General features: G+C 36.0%; 1 protein-coding gene across 1 annotated transcript in view; it reads right to left on the bottom strand.

Annotated features, from left to right (window-relative positions):
• LOC110025910 (preprotein translocase subunit SCY2, chloroplastic) overlaps nt 1-20341 on the bottom strand; it is a 58237-nt gene that overhangs the window by 16234 nt on the left and 21662 nt on the right. Inside the window, exon 8 of the mRNA XM_020726604.1 lies at nt 1937-2069. Within this exon, the coding sequence (XP_020582263.1) occupies nt 1937-2069 (133 nt within the window). The remainder of the gene's footprint in view (nt 1-1936; nt 2070-20341) is intronic.

The following is a 20341-nucleotide window of genomic DNA, read 5'->3' as shown; positions in this document are numbered from 1 at the left end:
GTTATTTCTCCACCATCAAAGCTAGAGTTTGTACATTGATTAGAGACCAATACGACAACAACAACACTACATTATTGATAGACGACCCCATTCCTCCAAGATACCTCGCTACTATGTGCTCCACTGGTTCCACCAACTCACATTTCAGCATGAGTTGATCAAATTCAGTTGCGTACTCCACAGAAAAATTCCTCTGACATAGGTTATAAAGTTTTATGAACTTATCGTGTTGATAATAGGGGAGAAATGCATCTCCCTTATCATCATTGGACTATGTGGTGATCTTAGTCTTCCCTTCCCACTGTCGAAGACGTTTTAGGTTCTCCCACAGCAATGAAGCATTCTTCCTAAGCTTGATGACTGTCAATTTAACTTTCTTGTCCTAGGGAATGTCTTTATACTCAAATATTTGTTCCACAGTTTAGATTCATTCCATGAATAAATCTGGATCCAAATATTTGTCAAAATTTGATAAATTCACTTTTACTCAAAATCCTGGCTCTCATCTAATATTCAATGTCAAATCAAGGAGGCGTCAACTTTGTCACTCAAAACTTCTTAGTCTAAGAGATTCATTTCCTTTCGCGATCTGACCTCATCAAGTTGTCACCTCTCAAAGGCGACAAACTTATGTTGTGGTTGGAGGATTTCTCGCTGCATATCCTTCATAGTGATCTCCTAAACACCTCTTTGAAGCCTTCTACTTGGTTGCATGATCTCTCATTCTTCCAATGAAAGTTTTGATGGGAAATGAAAAAGTGGTTTACGGTTAGGTGGGAGATATGTAAGGAAAATTTTTTTGTGGGTCAAAGGTTGGTTGACTGAATAGGGTTTTGTGGTAGGAGCCATAGATGCTTTTTTATGGATGTTTAGGTTATATGAATTTTAGGTTTAGGTGTAGAAAACATAAAACGCTAGAAATATAGGGTTTGTCGAACTCTGATACCAAGTGACATTATTCTAGGGCTCCAAAAAAGTAATTAAAAAGCACATATAGCGGGGAGGTGGCTGTGGAATAACAGGAGAATGATATTATGTGAGGTTGACGATGTTGGGAAGGGGTATAGGAGCCGTTTGATAGTTGTTCAGATTGAAAACAGAAAAGAGAACCCCAAAACAGCGAGTAAGGACAGCGAGGAGGTTCTCCATCAATTCCTAAACAAGCTACAAACACACCAGAAAAAGGATATAACACTCCTTAGAGCAGAAACAAAGATTGTCATCACCAAAAAAACATAAAAAAAACAAACAACTCTCCAAAAAATATTAAAAAAAAAATCTAAATAGTCTCTCAGTAGTTAGAAACCCTAATTACCTTTCAAATAATTAAAAATAAATAAATAAGACCTGTAGGCCTTGAGGTAAGAATCCTGAGCATGAAAACACGCTTCAAGCCGAACTAGGATGGTATCCCCGTCCAGTTCCTGCATCCAATTCTGCCTCTCGCGTTCGCTCCGATTGTCATGTTTGTGTCTCCCGTATCAGCGCCTTGTGTCACACATGCTAATGAATAGTTAAAAACCTAAAGCCTAGTATTGATTGCTTTTAACCTTGTAAAAGTCAAAATCACAAGTGAAATATAGGAATAAATAATCATATGAAGTGATCCAAGCCGGAATAAGAAAAAAAAAATTGCAAGGAGTAGAGTTAATCTCGATCAACATGTTTGACACTTGAAGAAACAAAAAAATGATCTACATATGGAGATATGATTTAACCGCAGCTTGATGAAGATTCGTTCTCAAAAGTAAAGTTTAACCAATATAAATTTATAGCTCATAGAAATATGGAATGAATTACAGCTATAACATGACTATCAGAAAATTTTTCTAGAATTCATGATATGGTAAAACATGATAAACTTTGTACTCAATTTTACTATTATCTGCAAACATTAGGAAAAATAACTAGCAAAGGTTTATTGCAAATATGCAACCTTGATGCAGAAGCCAATTTAAAAGCGTAGTATTTCAACTTGATCTTCCTGCAACCTTCAGTAACTAGCACAGCCCACATTGTCACAACAGTGAACATTCCAATCACTGCAACTAAGTAGGGCCAAAAGCTTGCTGTATTGTTTGAAAAAAAGAAATCATCAATTTAATATAGAGAGAAAACAAAGTTAAGAAAGCAGACAACATACAAGCCCTTCAATGTGCTGTGTTAAAGGGACAAATCTAAAAGTTGAAAACATAAAATTAGTATGGTCACACAACTATGTGTAATCATCCTAATCACCCTTAATTCTTGTGATTTACACTATCTGGTCTCATTTACAAAAAATAAGCTAGCTTAAACAAAACAATTATGACTGGTACCATGATATCCTCCTTATTTAACTTTTGACACCAAATTATGCTAGTGGGTTTAATAGAGGAAGAAGGACAGGAGGAAGATACAAGTTGGAAATAGAAGAAATATACGGGCGAAAATGAAAAAGAAACAAGAGAGAAGGCCTCAATAGGTCATTATTTAATTCAATCCATCAATCCATGCCCAAAGTAAAGTCATTATATGGATTGGAGTGCACAATACATTTTTAATGTATTAAACTATTTTTTTAAAAAACAGACAATAATGTATTATTAAATATTAAAATTATTTTAAAGTTGAAGGATTGCAAGCTTAAATTTCAATATGAAAAATAATATGATGATTATGCTTGTCTTGGATCATTTCATCAGTTCGAAAGAAACTCATCTCCAAAAATTTGGAAGGTGATAATAATGGAATGGCAAACTGGCCAATGCACAGCTCTTGGTACCCAAATATATGCATGCATTACAACCTGGTGGTCATGGAGGTAGCCAACAATCATCATCATACATATCAATAATGTAAAATAGGAAATGCCACAGCATCCATAATGTACCATAGCACACCATATCATTTGCACGACAAGACACATAAAAGCACAATAGGACAAGTTATAGCACATAGTTCATTGCACATGCTATTTTTATTGTCTTCTCTTTGTTTTGTTTATTGATTTATTTAAATTACTTATATGAATAAAAAATATTTTTAGAAATTTGACATCACAATGAGAGAATTTTCATCGCAAAGTTCAACTCACATACATTTCTCTATGTTCCAATGTCTAATTGAAGCAAAGGCAAGTTTGTTGAAAATAAAAATTTGTATCCTCCTCCACATATAAGATTTTAACCCACCAGACACAAGTGTTGAATGACAATTTATTTGGTAAAGCTTCTAAATGGTTGTAAAGCTATCTTTGTTATTTTTGGAGAAGAAATAAGGTTATATGTTATTGTTGATACACTAGTTCGGGATGTCTTTGCCCTAAGCCGAGCTTATTGTATGTTTTTCTCCTTTCTTTCATGATGAAACAAATAAAAGTTTTTTTCATATAATAATTATCCTCGTAATGTAGCAACCTTCCCTATATTTTTTGTTTTGTAATGAGGCATCTAAAAATCATTAATCCCCCAAAATTTTCCTTTTGATTGAAACAACTTACATCTTCTTACATGATCTTATTTTAATCTCTAGTTTGTGGATATAAGCACCTAGAAAACAACTTAGAAGTATAAAAATAATCTAATATGACACATAAAATATGACATTTTTACAAATATTATCATATATTTTGCTCAGAATTTTACTAATTATAATTGCTAATAGAACTGGTATTTATTTATTAACAACCCTTCCCTCTTTAAACTATATTCATAATTCTGTATGCCAGTTATTTGCTATTAAAATTGAACTATTGAGATGCATTAAGCCATGAATACAAAAGGTTTGAATGAAGTATGGCTTCTAAAGATTAAGTTGTAGATCAAAGATGTTTGACATGAGATTAACATTATTTCAATTAATTCATTCAGGCAATAACTGATACACAATTTCGTCATCTCAAGTTAATTGCAACTATTTAATGCCCTTTTTGTTTCACAACTCTATTCCTAAAACTCATTAGCCTTCACATGACTCATACAACAACAACAACAGCAAGTCTTTATCTCACTAAGTGGGATCGGCTACATGAATCCTTTTTCTCCATTGCATCCTATTGAGTATCATATTTTCATTTAATACTAATAGAATAAGATTATTTTTTATACAATATGCCCAAGTCTTTTTAGGTTTAACTCTGTCTTTCTTAATATCAGTCAAAGCTAAAACATCTAATCTCCTAATCGAATCATCAGATAGACGTTTAATGTGACCAAACCATCTAAGATGACCCTCTCTAATCTTGTCTGCCATCGGAGCCACATCAACCCTATCACAGATATATTCATTTCGCATTTTGTCTCCAAGTGTCAAACCACTCATCTCTAAGTGACAACACTTTTGTGCATCGCCTTTATTATTCCTCCACTCCTTAGGCATCATTTTGGTTTTAAAATAATAGTAAAGGGTTTAGTAAGCTAAAAAACTCTTAAATCTGCTAAATATTTCCACACTTCAACGGAGATATCATCAGGTTCTAATTATTTTCTATCATTGATTCTTTTTAAAGCCTCATCCACTTCAATTTTTTCCAAATGTGATGGTAAAAACAAAATATTTTATTATTATTAAAGATATTAAGATCACTAAGGTCGATCATATTTTTGAAAACTTCATTGAGAAGTTTTTCAAAATAGCTCACCCACCTATGTTGAAGCTTATCAAAATAGCACTTTTTGATTCTCATCTTTAATACACTTTACTTGGGTTAAACTTGACTTTTATTTTCTCTTTATTTGGCTAATTTATACATATATTTTTTACCCTCTTTAGTATCTAATCTATGATAAATATCACTAAAAACAAAATTTTTAGCGTCACAAATCGTTCTCTTACCTACCGGTCGCCTTATATTTTTCCCAATTTTCTGAACTTTTACATTTAAACCAATTTTTATAATACAATTTATATTTTATTTTTTCTTGCATATTATTATTCCACCACCAACTATTTTTATTTATAGAAATTTTTCTTTTTGATTCCTCAAGTACATCTTTTGCCCCATGTTTAATAGAGTTTGTTACTTTCTATCACATAGAATTTGTTTTTTCATGAACATCCCAAATCTTAAAGTTTACTCATAAAAATAATTTTATTTGTGTCTTTTAGAAGCCCCCATCTTATTTTATAACAAAGATTTCAAGCATTTTTTAACTTACAACTCTTCATCTTAAAATCCAAAACTAATAATCAATGTTGAGTACTTAAATTTTTACTTTGAATGATCTTACAATCTTTATATTCTCAACAATCTCTTCTTCTCATAAGAAAATATTCAATTTGTTTCAATTAGATCAATTCTTATAAGTAATAATATGCTCATCTCTTTTCTTAAATAAAATATTAGCAATAATAAAATCATATGCTAAAGCAAAAGGTAATATGATTCTACCTTCTTCATTAATCACTCCAAAACTGTAGCCACCATGAATATTTCTAAAATCTTCTACCACTCTGCCAACATGTCCATTTAAATTTCCTCCAATAAAAATTCTTTCTTCAAGATATATCATTTGTATTAATTCTTCTAGGTCAGTCCAAAATTTTTCTTTAGAACCTACATCTAAACCAACTTGAGAAGCATAAACACTTATAACATTAAAAATTTTAGTATAAACGACAATCTTAAAGGCTATAATTATATCTTCAATTATATTATTTTTTTCAACATTCTATCAAATTTTTATCTATAATTACACGTACACCATTTCTAGTGCGAATCCTACCTAGATACCAAAGTTTAAAACCTAAGCTATCAATCTCCTTAGTCTTCTCTCCAACTTATTTAGTTTCTTAAAAACTTAAGATATTTAACTTCCTATGAACCATAATATCAACTAATTTCATTAATTTATCTGTGAGAGTACCGATATTCCAAGATCTTATCCTCAAATTAATTTCATAGGCTAACTTCTATACCCGCATCCGTTCGTAATGTGAGAACTCTTGCTACTTCACATGAATCGTACGACGTTATAAATTCCCATGATGCCATTGTGAAAATTGTGATAGTAAATTTACATGAGTTCTAGGTGTACAATTCTTAATATGCTAAAAAAATAATATGTTATTAGTATAACATATATGGTGATTTTTTACATTAGAATACTTCTCTCTTATATTTTCAGCTTTTTAAATAAAGCATGCACTCTTTTTTAATATATTGCAGTATTTTTAAAATACATACATAGCATTATGCACTATGTGCTATGATTTCTCAAGACATTTATGCCGGTGTGCAATATTCGCTATTCTTAGGTATAGCCATCATGAAGAATCAGTGGTATTGTCAATGATTAAACAATCAATGAAGAATTTGGAAGTTATGTGGAGTTCGACACTGCCAGACATCATGAACTAGATGGGCTAGAATCTAATGAAAGTTTAGCAGAAACTGAGGTGGCAATATAAAGTCACATGTGACTCAATCATTGTGTGAATGAATAATGTAACTTCATTTGTACATGTTGAACAATAATAGCAATATTGTGAAAGAAGATACCTAAGACAAGAGTGCCATTGATGTTTTGACATAATTTTTTTCTTAAGCTTCGGATTAGGCTCAATGAAATCATCAGTATATATTTATATATATATTTATATATTTATATTAAAAAAGCCCACGGGCTGATTTGATTTTATTGAAATAGAAAGGATACATAAAAAAATGTATGAGAGAGCCCAATAAGCCACATTACCCATACGATACCAAGTATAGTAATACCCCAACAGAAAGATACAAATAGACTCAATAAAAATGTAAAACAAATTTAAAATATGAAGAAAAGAAGTAGCTAGGGATGAGCCAGTTTAGTCTTGCTTCTTCCTCGAGTTTTAGGAGCGGAGCCAGATAACAAACTTTGAATAGTCGTGTCATTGTCAGGAGTAACCAATGTATCATTCATTAAGTTTCTAAGTTGGAGTGTGCCTCCAGCCTTCTTCTGTCGCCGAGAAGTGTAAACCTGTCATTCTTCATCTGAAAGCTCATGTGATCCTCAGTTTGATTAGCTATTAGAACCGCAGAAGAAGGAAAGACAGTCGTTGCCACAACGTTAGGTTTCAGTGTATGTGGAGAGTGAATTGTCACCTCTGCACCTGATGCTTCCTGAATAGGAGCTGCAGGGCGATCCTAATTTTCGATTCGAACATTATCCGTTGTAGTATGGCTAGGAGAAGGGATCATAGGGGCAGACACCAACTCCTGTCTTGTGGTGATTCCATCATCAGGTTAGCCGTCATCAGATTTGTTGGGAGTGCATTCAAGCACGTGAGGTGCACTGATAGCATGTTCCTGCTTTTGACTATTGGTTCTCAACTGTGGGTGCAATCTAAAACATTTTTCCCGTGGGTGTCCAAACATCTTGCAGTGCTTGCAGTAGTAAGGTTTTTTTCTATAATGATTTTTTGTCAATAACCATTGTGAGTAGAGTCAAGTCAGACTTCTTCTACATCCGTAGTGTAATATCTCAATCAAAATTCTTGCAATAGAGAACCTTGAGAAATGAACTGCAGGTAAGTCTACCTGCAAAGGTTTTCCAAGAATAGTCCCAATTGCATATAAGATAGGTAGGTCAAATAATTGAAGCTTGAGTTCAGGTAATGAGAACCAGATAGGCGCAATTGGGGGTTCTTGACTAGGATCAAAATTACAGGTCCATTTGAGCAATTTAATAGGTTTGCCCTCGATCGTGATGAATTTTCTTTTTGAGAAAATCCTTGTGTAATCTTCTTCAATGCTCAGTTGTATCATAACATGTCTTCCGTCGAAATGACCGACATGTCAATCCCCAACCAGTTTGAAATCTTCAAAAACCTTTCTGATAATCTCCATCTTAGGGCAATCTAATTGGAACCTTTCAACTAAGTGTAAATTTGTATTTTCCTGCACGAGTTCAAATTTCAGCATCATAGAAGAAAATTGTTGGTTTGCCCATCTTTTTCTCTACTTTTTTTATGAGATTGCAATCTCCATATCCTACAAAAGAATCATGGTACATCTGTGGGAATATCGGACTTTCTGCGAGGTGGAAAGGGGAGCTGCGACTCTATGGTGAGCCACTGTAGCATAGGAGGGTTTGGCGGGGTTATCACCAGCGACAGCGGCAGCGTAGGAAAACCCTGAAGCCATTAGTGTGCTTCACACAAACACTGCAGCAGTAAATGCAGCTTACCGACTGCCACCTACGAACGACGCGAGCAGTTGAGAAGGTCAATGTGGCGGAGCAGTCTATCGACCTTGACGAAGAAGACGCCGCAGACGACAAAGGCTACGATTTCATCAAGGCACAACGAAGTACGACGCAACAGAAGAAGTAGCGAAGCCGAGGGAGGCGAAGTCAAAGCAGACGGGGTTGTGCAGACGAATTCGACGCAGACGAATTTGAGGCAGACAAAGAGCGACGAAGGAACAGATGAAGTCGAGCAGACGACGGAGCAGGGATCCGACGAAGAGATAATGAGGGCTACTCGGGTCGCCATGAAAACCGGAAGGGAGTAAACCCTAGCAGAGACATCGTGTCTTTGTTATAAATATATATATATATATATATTAAAAGCCCAAAAAAACTAATATATTAACTAGAAAGAAAGATACTAATACAATGCGTGGGAGGGCCCAAGCATGGCACCCTGCCCACACAATAACCACAAGTGATTCCAAAACTAAAAAATATAGAAAAGCACATTAGAGACTTGAAGAAAAAGCCTAAAAGTGTCGAAATACATAGTATCAGGTGGTTAGAGAGCGACCCAATTTGGTCTTGCCTCTGCCTCTTCTGCCTCTGGTTCTAGGGTCTAGGGAAGGAGAAAGCTAATAAGTTGGTAAGATGATTGTCATTGTCAGTAGTAACTAATGTATCATCCAATATGTTCCCGAGCTGGAGTCGGCTTCCATTCTTCTTCTTCCTCCTAAAATAGACTTATCATTCCTTTTCCAAAAATTGGCTCACCTAATCTTGGTCTAAAGTGTGTTGGAGATGTGCAGGTTGTTGTTCATTAGAAGCAACTACATGTTGTACCGGCTGATCTGTCTGATCTGTTATTGGATGGATCAAAAGAGCACTCTTGTGTGTCTTGGCATGTAAGTGAGTCTTCTTCAATAACAGTGGGTGGTATAAGCACAATTGGATCTGTAGCGATAGTATGTTGTTCTTCGTCAGGAACTGCGGTGTTCGAAAGAGGATTGGGTTGCATCTTCTCAACAGGGATAATAGGTGGCTGATCTTTAGCGATATCCGGACTTAGAAGAGGATACAAACAATAGCAAATAGTAAAGTTGTGGCCAAAAATACTGCAATGAGAGCAATAAGGAGGGTGTGGTTATATTTCAACCTTTTGCCAATGTCTGTTGTGAGTGGTTCCAATCCATATCTTATCTGGAGCTGGTTGAGTAATATCCCACTCAACTAACACACAAGTCATAGAGGGTCTGGTGACAACAAGCATAGGACTATCAACCTTGAAGGGCTTACCATAAGCAGTTGCTAAGGAGTAGAAAATTTTCAAGTTGAACAGATGTAATTTTAATAAACCCGGAAACTTTATCCAATTTAGAATGATAGGAGACTCCGCTTTTGGATCAAAACCAACAGTCTATTTCATAATTTTCATATAACGGTTGTCAAGATTTTAAACCCGGAAACTTTATCCAAATTAGAATGAGTCTAAAAAATGCGAGTGTAATCGACATCGTAAGACAACTAAATCAGTATGTGTCGACCGTCAAGTAAACAAATATTCATATTGCCCAGCAACTTCATATCATCAAATTAATTTCGAATGATCATAAGTTTTGGGTGACCATAAAGAAATTTTCTTACTAGAGCAAAACGCCACGAAGATGCTAGAGTACTGGTTTACTTATATATACATATACATATATAAATATATATATGTGTGTGTGTGTGTGTGTGTGTGTGTGTGTGTCTTGCACTCGTCCTTTGAATCACCCGTTGTCGACTCTCGCTGCTTCGTCCCGAAGTTACGCCTCGCTCTCCTTCACTCGCACAGTATCGTCGACTCTTGCTGCTTCGACGCTGTGCAGCATCTGAATGTTTTGACGCTGAGCCTCTCCCTACCTGACAACAAGGCCGACAGATCCGCTGCTCAGATGGCCCTCCCTTCTTCTTTGGTTGAATCTGACAAAATCTCATTTGCCCACGTGGTGGGTTACCCTCAGATGGAGTCTGCGGTTGTCTTCCCCTCAAGTTATAAGGATTGTTGTGATGGTACAAGTGATTATCCTTTTGTTAAGAAAGGAAGCAAGAAAAGTAAGAAAACAACAATCTTTTTCTTTGACTTAATCTTTTTCTCTGACTCAGAAATTTCTACCATAACGAAAAAATTCAAGTTTGCTTTTATTGGAAAATTTTAATGGGGGCACTCACCTATGAATGTTATCAAAAAGAGTGTTGATGATCTTAAACTAATAGGCAAGTGGAAAGTGAGACTCAAGAATGAGAGACATGTGTTGATTCAAATAACCGTGCTAAAGACTACACATGGATTTTCTTCAAGAAATATCTTAATATTGTTGGCAAGTCAATGAAGTTACTCAAGTGGTCTTCTGATTTCGACCCAAATCATGAAACTCTAACTGCACCAGTATGGTTTAGTCTATCTGGTCTCAAGATGCATTTTTTTCATCATTAGGTTCTCTACTCTATTTGGGTCATTCTTGGGGACCATTTGAAGCTAGATCTACCCACTTTCAATTTAACCAGACCTTCTATGACCAGAATACTTGTGGAAAGAGATATTACTTTACATGATGTTACTGAAGTCTGGCGGGGAATAACTCATAATGGATATTGGCAACAAATTGTCATGAAACACAGACCTCCTTATTGTACTCACTGTAAGATGTTTGGGCATACCCTTGATAAATGCCACAAGCTCCATCCTAATTTGAAATCTAAGGTTCAAGTGAATAATGATGGGTTTAACCTCACAACTCTAGACATATTAGTTCTACCTGTAGAGGACACTACCACAAGGCAGGAGGTGTATGTTGCCCCTGTGAAACCCCCCACTGACACTAATGTTACTGCAATTGATGTGATGCTGGATGGCTCTGCTAGGCAACCTAGACCTTCAAACCCTATTGAAAACAACAATGAAGGACTATTACCTACAAAGGATACTATTCAAACTAATACTCAGGAGAATCTCGCAACTCCCTATCTTCAAGAAGTATCCGGTGTAGAGACAACTCATACTTCACATATACTAAAACCTATTGTTGGTACAACGGTTGATAATCCTTCTGCTACAGCTCTACCACCTCATTACATTGATTCTTTGGAAGAGGAATGACAGGTTTACACTTCCAGAAGGAAAAAGAAAAATAGAGATCTACTTGAGCTCAGTAATCTTATGGATGATACTTTGGTTACTTAGGGTAATGAGATGCACCTTACCAATTTGTTAGTTGGATCCCTTCCGAGAACTAAAGGCATAGGCAGAACTAAATTGGGATGACCCTCATTTTTTCCGCGCCCTAGTGGTTTTGGGATTTTTTTTGTTTTTTATATGTACCCTTTTTGACTTTTTTGTGTGTTGCGCCGTGTGGGTTGGGTGCCTAATTGGCCCCATTCACACAACCTATTTGTATTTTTTTCTCTTCAATATATTGCCCTTGGGCTTTTATATATATATATATATATATCTAATCAAGCTCAAGAACAACCTCAAAAAGAGGTCAGAGAAGCTATATAGTAGTTGCGTAAGAGAAGTTTGAAGTTGTAAGGAAGGATACATCAATAGCTCAATATTTTATTTAATCCATCAAACCAGTGCCCTAATACAAGACAATTTGGCTTCCTCTAGGATATCTTATGCTTTTCTGCTAATGTTGTCAAAAAAAATCTGAGAGTCACATTTAAATTACGATTTCTATTATGATTTATACAAAGTAAATCTTGGGGAAAATTTTTTAAAAAAATGTAAAGATCTTTTATCCAAACAGTCACTATCTTTCATTTACTGCACTAACTGCCTTTCCAATCACAAAAGTAATCCTAAATGAAGCTTAAAACCCATTCCTCTTCAATTTTCTACGACTCGATAACAAGATAAATATCAAGAAAATGCCACCCCATTAGGAAGCCACAAAATCCTTATGCTAGAAAAAAGAAATAGAAACTGCCAACAATAGCTAATTTTAAAAATAAGAAATATTAAAAAGAAAAAACAATAAAATTAGAAGATACCAAGAGTAAAAATTTCTAAAATTTCGACACCCCCCTTCAAGTTGGAGCATAGATATCTATCATGCCCAACTTGCTTACAGAGAACTCAAAACCAGGCCTGAACGGTCCATTGGTGAAGATATTTGCTATTTATTACACTGTCGGAGTGAAAGTCAAGCAACTAGTTCTACAATCAATCTTCATTTATGAAGTGTCTACCAATCTTCACATGTTTTGTGCGATCATGTTAAACTAGATTTTCTACAATGTTTATGACAGCTTTATTGTCACAGTATATATGTCACACACTCTATTAGCCATAGCTCGATATTCTACCTTAACTCTACTTGCCACCACATTGTGTTTCTTACTTTGCCATATAATCAAGATTTTCCCAGACATAAGGATAGTATTCGGACATTGATCTCCTGTCAACAACTGAGCTCACCCAATTTGTATCGACGTATGCCTCTATGTTATATTTTGTGGTCTTCTAAAAGAGTAAGTCCTTTGTGTACTTTTTAGGTAATTAAGAGTCTTGTTAACTGCTTCAAGGTATTTCTCAAAAGCGAATGCATAAATTTACATACCAAACTTACAACAAATGTGATATCTGGTTGTGTATGTGATAAGTATATCAACATTTCCACCAACTTTTGAAATCGAGTTGTATTCACTGGATCACATTCCTTCTCATTTTCTAGTTTGTGATTGGGATCCATTGGAGTGTCTGCATCCCTACAACCACTCATCTCAGTTTCCTTTAGATGATCAAGAATATACTTCCATTAGGAAACAACAATCCCTTTCCTTCTCATCTCGTTGTATTCACTGGATCACATTCCTTCTCGTCTTCCAGTTTGTGATTGGGATCCATTGGAGTGTCTGCATGCCTACAACCACTCATCTCAGTTTCCTTTAGATGATCAAGAATATACTTCCATTAGGAAACAACAATCCCTTTCCTTCTCATCTCGTTGTATTCACTGGATCACATTCCTTCTCATCTTCCAGTTTGTGATTGGGATCCATTGGAGTGTCTGCATGCCTACAACCACTCATCTCAGTTTCCTTTAGATGATCAAGAATATACTTCCATTAGGAAACAACAATCCCTTTCCTTCTCATCTCGTTGTATTCACTGGATCACATTCCTTCTCATCTTCCAGTTTGTGATTGGGATCCATTGGAGTGTCTGCATGCCTACAACCACTCATCTCAGTTTCCTTTAGATGATTAAGAACATACTACCATTAGGAAACAACAATCTCTTTCCTTGATCTAGCAACCTCCATGTAGGGTTGTAAACAAGTAGAGCTTGAGAGAGCTTAGACCCGGCTCATGTTTGGCTCATTCAAAACTGGCTAGTGTTTCAAATTGCTCATGAGCAATGTGTTCGAATTCAGCTCGACTTACATATTTTTGTTCGTGTTTGGCCCATTGTTGACTTCATTTTTAGTGAGGTCTTAGTTTCCTACCCCCATAACCCAAAATCTAGCCCTAGGAGTTCCTTGTTGACCATCTTAGCAGACTAGTGATGGAGCCCACCACACATAGAACTTCAAACCACTCTTGACTCATTCTTGTGAAGAACTCGCATGAGTGGTTCCAAGCACTCAACTTCTAGTTTCAAGGGCTAAGGACCAACATGTAGATGACCCGAAAATGAGTTCCTACAGGATCAGATGGTCTTAAGTGAACCCTCCGCGACTCAGCAACACACTTGCTACACCATGTACCAAGTTGACACATTTTTGGCCCGGCCATCGGCAAACTTGTCCGGACGACCCCGGATGACGAAACGGATCACGTCGGCACTTAGTAGATGACCCGAAAATGAGTTCCTACAGGATCAGATGGTCTTAAGTGAACCCTCCGCGACTCAGCAACACACTTGCTACACCATGTACCAAGTTGACACATTTTTGGCCCGGCCATCGGCAAACTTGTCCGGACGACCCCGGATGACGAAACGGATCACGTCGGCACTTACGGAACGTCGACTTTAGCTAGAAAGGACACTCATATCACTATGATTCCGCGCACGTGTATATTGCATAAAAATCGATGCACTTTTTTTTTTAATTAGTGGATGTGGGGGGCCCGAGCTCAGCCCTGATTCAACTCGAGTTTGACTTGGGTTGGATATGGGCTAAGCACAGACTAATTATTTCAACTCACGAATTTCAAATTTCAAATTTTAAATTTTAAAATTCAAACAGAACATTTAAAACTCGTATTAATTGAAATTAATCTCGTGTTATTATTTTCCAATTGAGTTGCATACACCAAAGAAAATTATTTATTTCCCCGCCAATGTTGTCACGTAACGGCTCCCTGAGTCCTCGGCTATACTAATTGACCTGATATCCTCTGCGCAGAGAGATTCATTAGATCATCCTCCGCTCACTCCCGCTATCTCTGGCTTCGATCTCCTCTCTTCCTTGCGCGACCGAACAGGAGTTCGATTCACGATCCCCGTTCGCTCAAAACACTCACTCTCCCTCGCGACCGAAGACCAAAATCCTTACCTTCTCGCTCGACCTGCTCTCCACCAAAACCCTAGCTCTCGATGTTGCCATTCCTCGCTCACGCCTCCTGATAGGTCTGAAGCCCTCTTTCTCTCCTTCTCTGTTCTTCAGCATTTGGAAGTAAGAATCTTACCGCTTTCTTCTTTAATTTATTTGGGAAGTACCTCATGCAATAAGAGGTGTACATGTGCTCTTGATTTAATTAAGAGGAAGCTTCTCTTATCCTCTGAGATGTGATTTATCGGTTCAACATTTGAATGGTTCAAGATGCTTACCATGATGTTTTTTTTTAAACAAAAAATAAAAAAAATCTGAAAATACAGTGGCCTTTTGGAGGAACTTCAAAGTTATTTTGGTATTTTTTTGCTTATGAAAATCTAAAAGGTTCGATGTTGGCAAAACTTTGGATCTTCTATAAAAAAAAATGTGTACACGAGGAAAACTTGATATACCTGTCACTAAAAATGCTTCATTTTTGTTCCTAAACTTAGACATTTCGAATCTCAAACTTCGAATAAAGGTGCATGAGAAGAAACGATTTCTCCCAATTTCCTTTACTTGATGAACATGTTTTATCACTTATTTGTGCTGATTCCTTATGTTGAAACGTCCCTTCCCAATGAATTATTTTTTTTAAGCCTTGGAGATTGGATGAATGGTTTTACCCGGTTATCAAAATTGGTGTTGTTCAATATATTATAATTGGGACTCTTATTGCCATTCTGGTCTTTTTATTTTCTTTTCATTGAAACCGTTGATGCATATTGCGATGGAGGGGTGTATACTGGGCTTGCCATTGTAAGCTGCCTCCAGATGGCAGTTTGGGTTGTGGTGAGGAATGTTTAAACCGTATGCTCAATATTGAGTGTGTAAAGGGAAACATGCCCATGTGGGAAGCTATTTTCAGATCGGCATTTTCATTTTGTGCTTAAGGATGCTAGCATTTTACTGGAATTTGTCCCGTTGTGAAAAAGGAGAGATCCGTAGCTTTGAAAACTATGGAGGATGGGCAAGTCATGCTAATGGAAAGGAAGCTAATATTCCTTACCCGTGGTTACCTTTTTTTTACAAGAAAGTGAAGGTGAACTTTGTTTTCCTCAGGGATTCAATTGCAATTTCTAACTCGATATTACTGTTATTTGGAGGGAATATTTGCAGGGGTTGGGCATATAGATACAAGTGAATTAAGTAGTGTGCATGCAAACCTTCCTGATATTTACATATACTTATTTCAACATAAGTTGAGGGGATGTGCGAATTTGATTCGAGAGACATGCGAAATGGGGAACGTTTCGGAATGACATAAATGTTGTTTTGAGCCTCATAAACTCGCGGTGCTGGAAGAGTAAATTGTTGTTTTGTTTGACCTATAATTCAACTTTTAGGAGAGAGTTGTTTGGGTGTTGAAATTATAGTTTGGGTTGTTGTAGGTAGCTTACAAGTGCTGCAAATTACTGTTTGGAGGTGATAAAAATGTTGTGAGAACTTTTGGAATGTTGTGAGAGCTGTTTGAAGTGTTGTTTAGAAATGTAGGTGTTATATGGGCTAACATGGTATTATTTTGAACATAGTTAAGTGTTGTTTGAGGCAATTCGTGGGCTAATTTTCGCATGATTTTGACACCGTTTGGGCACCATTTTGGCACTGTTTCGGGGCTGATTTTGAGAGTTTTGCCTACTATTTTGGGACTGATTTCGGTAACTATTTAGTGTTTTGGGGCTGGATTTTGATAGCTTTAATTACTGCTTTTGGGCTGATTTTTATAGCTCTATTTACTGTTTTGGGGCTGGGTTTGCAGAGCATTGTCTATTGTTTTGGGGCTGGATTTAGGGAGTTTTATTTACTGTTTTGGGTTTCACTTGATTATCATTTAAAAGTTTTTAGGCTGACACACCTACCTTTTTTTTCCCTCTCTGGCGTTACTAGTTTTGGAAGTGGGTCAGCCTCCTTCTTTTGTTTTATTTATTTTTACATGGTTAAGTCAAAAAATGGGAATTTCTGATTTAATTACTTGGAAAACACTTAGAAATATTTGAGAATTAGTTGGAAAACACTTTATTGAGGGTAGAACACCTTAAATCACTTTAAGCGCAAGTTAAAGTGTAAGCTTCCTAGATTTTAGGAGCGCGTCTTATGTGAGAGCTCGTCTACCTAATTCTCAGTGTAGGCCTCCTAGATTTTAGGAGCACACCCTAGGTGAAAGGCCGTCTACCTATTTTTCAGTATAGGCTTCCTAGATTTTAGGAGCACACCCTAGGTGAGCGTTCATTCACCTAATTTTCGAATAAATAATGAAACTTGACACTTGACCCTGATTCACAAACTGATTAAGACAGTAGACATGAAGATGCACCGAGACGTAGTTCATGCTTCCTTAATTAAATCAATAGTGGAATTCCCGTCATGACTTGACCTATAGTGAAACTCAGTGCACCCGGATTTGAGCTTGGATCTTACACTCAAATACTTTTGGCAATTGGGGAAATTTGTTAAATGTCACATATGGATCATCGGACTAAGATAAGTCTAGAGCCTAGGTGGCGAGGGCAATGACGACATTGCTTATGTGTGTTTAATTGAGGGATACAAAGTGTGATTATTCAGGACCTTCTATAAGAGAGAGGAAAGGATCGAGGATGCTATTCGCCGACCCTTGGTGGGATTGTTGCCCCGACACTCTTAGGTTATCAGTAGTTCTAGCACGATTAGAGTGACTGGCCTGTGGACTATATGACTCTACAAAATATTTACAAAAAACAAAACAAAAAACTCTTTTGCATTTTAAAAAAGAACTCTGCATAAAAAAGACTTAAACAACAGCTTTTGCATTAAAATCAAGTGATTTTTCTATGAAAACTTATAAAGGTTGACGACCAATCACTTGGATTTAGGTTAAGGACTATCCTCCGTAGATTGTCGGGCTGGTAACACTTGTTTAAGATCAGGAAGCACACAGTCTAGCTCTGAGTCCCTACTTTTACCAATGTCTTACACCAAGTCCTAGTCTTTCACATGTGGCTAAAGGTTTTCTTTGCTTGTGATTTCTACGACTCATTTTTCTGATTTTCGTGCTGGGTTTTCTTGTTTTTTTTTTAATTTTCCCTGTCCCTGTAAGTTTATTTAAATCTACTGCAAATCATATTATGCTCGCAATATTAATCACACAACAGTAGCAGATGTCCAGCTACGCTTTTACAGTTTATCTACAACATTTTTACTTTACTGTATTTTACTTTTCAAGTACCTTTTATTTACCTGCAATTTGCTTATTCTTCATGCAAAACTAAAATCGAAACAAAACAAAATCAAACATTGATACAAAAAATGTCAAACACAAATCATCAATCTCTTATACTTAAACCCTGGAGTCATCGCTGCGATAGAAGCTTGGAGCCAACTTTGTGGGCAGCACGACGAGGAGCTTGGATCAAGCGACAAGAGGTTCTTCTTCAACATTCTCTTCATAGCATAATAACAACCCATAGGACTCCGAGGTAGCTCGCCCAACACGACGTAAATCCTCATACTATCTTTAGGCTCCTGCACAAACATGTTGTACAGTGTAAGTCCTAATTCATTTTAGGTTCTGAGGATGTCGTTCATTGTGACGTAAACCCTCCTATCTCTACGAACTATTTGTATAATCAGATATTATGTAAATGTAAGTATCAAACAATAAAATTGACAGGATTAAACACCTAAATAATCGTCTCTAAAATTCAGCCACACATTAGGATAGTTTATGAAGTCATTGAGGTTTTCTCCTCAGAATCTGTGACATCCCCTACCTTTTCCTTCCTTTGGAATTCTGAAAATAACTGTTTCTATTTGAGTCACTCATATTTGTTTTTTCACGTCTTACCGTGAAAACCTAAACTTTAAATTCTTGAAAACTAGTACATCTGACATTATCGAGAGTTTTCTCAAGTGACCCCCGTCATTTGAGATGTAATTAACTATAGGGGTTTGTCCCTATAGGGAACTTGGAACCCAGGTAAAATAAATCATATTTAATCTTTATATTAAATAGGGGAAATTGTCGGTCACATATAAAAAGGTTCGCAGACCAAACGGATGTCACAAATCATTTAGTTTGCAGGATTGGGTCTATCGCCGGAATATACACTCATCTTTCAAAAATGTGTAGTATTCACGTATCGGACACGATTATGTAAACTATTGAACGAATGAGATTCATTTGGTCTCATTTTTCAAAAATTAAAACACTGCTTTCAAAACCTAAACTATATACCTCCTATATATAAATTAAATTTCAAAATAAATTGAAAAGTTGACCGACACCCATATTCGACTCAAACTGGTTTGTTAAAATTAATCATAAAAATTAAATGGAGTGTTAGAATCACACATATACTAATTTTTGTGCAATAGAAGATGCAAAATCACATAATCACATAAGCTTTTATGATTTAAACTTATATATAAATATATATAACATATTATTATATAAAAAATATAATTAATTTGTTTATTTCGAGTTAAAACCAGTCGTACACTATCAAACAAAGGGTTGCATGTGTATGGCTCATTTATAATTTGAGCTGAAAAAATTTGTGTTCAGCTTGTTTACTTAAATAACAATTTGAACACGAGCTACTTAACAACCCAAACACGCGCTGTTCGCAAACAACAAGCGTTTTTGACAGCCCTGCCTCAATGCCAAAGAAATAACTCAGAGATCTCAAGTCACTCGTCTCAAAAACTAATGAGAAGGAAGTCTTCAACCGGTTCATTTCATATGTCATTTGTTGTAAGAATTATATCATCTACATTCACAATCAATATGGTTATCTTCTCATCCTTTGAATGTCTGAAGAACATTGTATAATTTTCCTGCCCTTGAGTATACCCCCGACCTTTAACAAATAATATAAATTTCTCAAACCATGATTTTGGTGATTGTTTCAACCCATATAAAGACTTTTTAGTTTACACACCATTGTGTTAAACTTACTCATTAAGAAAAGTATTTTTTTATACCAACTATTATAATAGGGTTAATTAAGGTTAACTACAAGTGGCAACAGAACTCTTATAGAATTTAGTTTTGAGATAGGAGTGAATGTATCTAAGTAATTAAATTCATGGGTTTGAGTGAATTCCTTGGCAACCAGTCGAGCATTATAGCACTCTAGAAAGTCATCAAAATTGTACTTAACTGTAAACACTTATTTACGTCGAACAATATTTTTCCTTTAGGTAAATCAATCAATTCCCACATGCCATATTTTTCGGGCTTTCTTCTTCTCGAAGACAGTCTCCTTTCACTTAAAAGCTTTCAGAGCACCCTACACAGTATTAAGAATCTCCATACAATATAAAAGTAAAGTAAAAGCCAAAAAATTGGGTGAGAGATTTTCATAGACATGTAATGAAAAAATGGATGTTAGGTGTCGGACCTCACCCCTTTACAATCAGCAATAAGATGATTGGATTCATTGGATTTAGGATTAGGATTAAGACTCGGGTTCAGTACTAGAAGACTCAAAAATTGAAGATAAAGTGGACTGATCATAGGGTAAAGGATCACTGAAGAAATTACAAGGAGAATTCATGTATTTCAGGCAATGCAAAAGATTCGTAGACTCTTTCTTTTGAATCTTCTTTTGTCATAAATAGACA

This window comes from Phalaenopsis equestris, unplaced genomic scaffold, assembly GCF_001263595.1.
Source record: "Phalaenopsis equestris unplaced genomic scaffold, ASM126359v1 Scaffold000342, whole genome shotgun sequence".
NCBI lineage: Eukaryota > Viridiplantae > Streptophyta > Magnoliopsida > Asparagales > Orchidaceae > Phalaenopsis > Phalaenopsis equestris.
The sequence above is the reverse complement of the archived record's forward strand: the minus strand, read 5'-3'. Positions and strand labels throughout refer to the sequence as shown.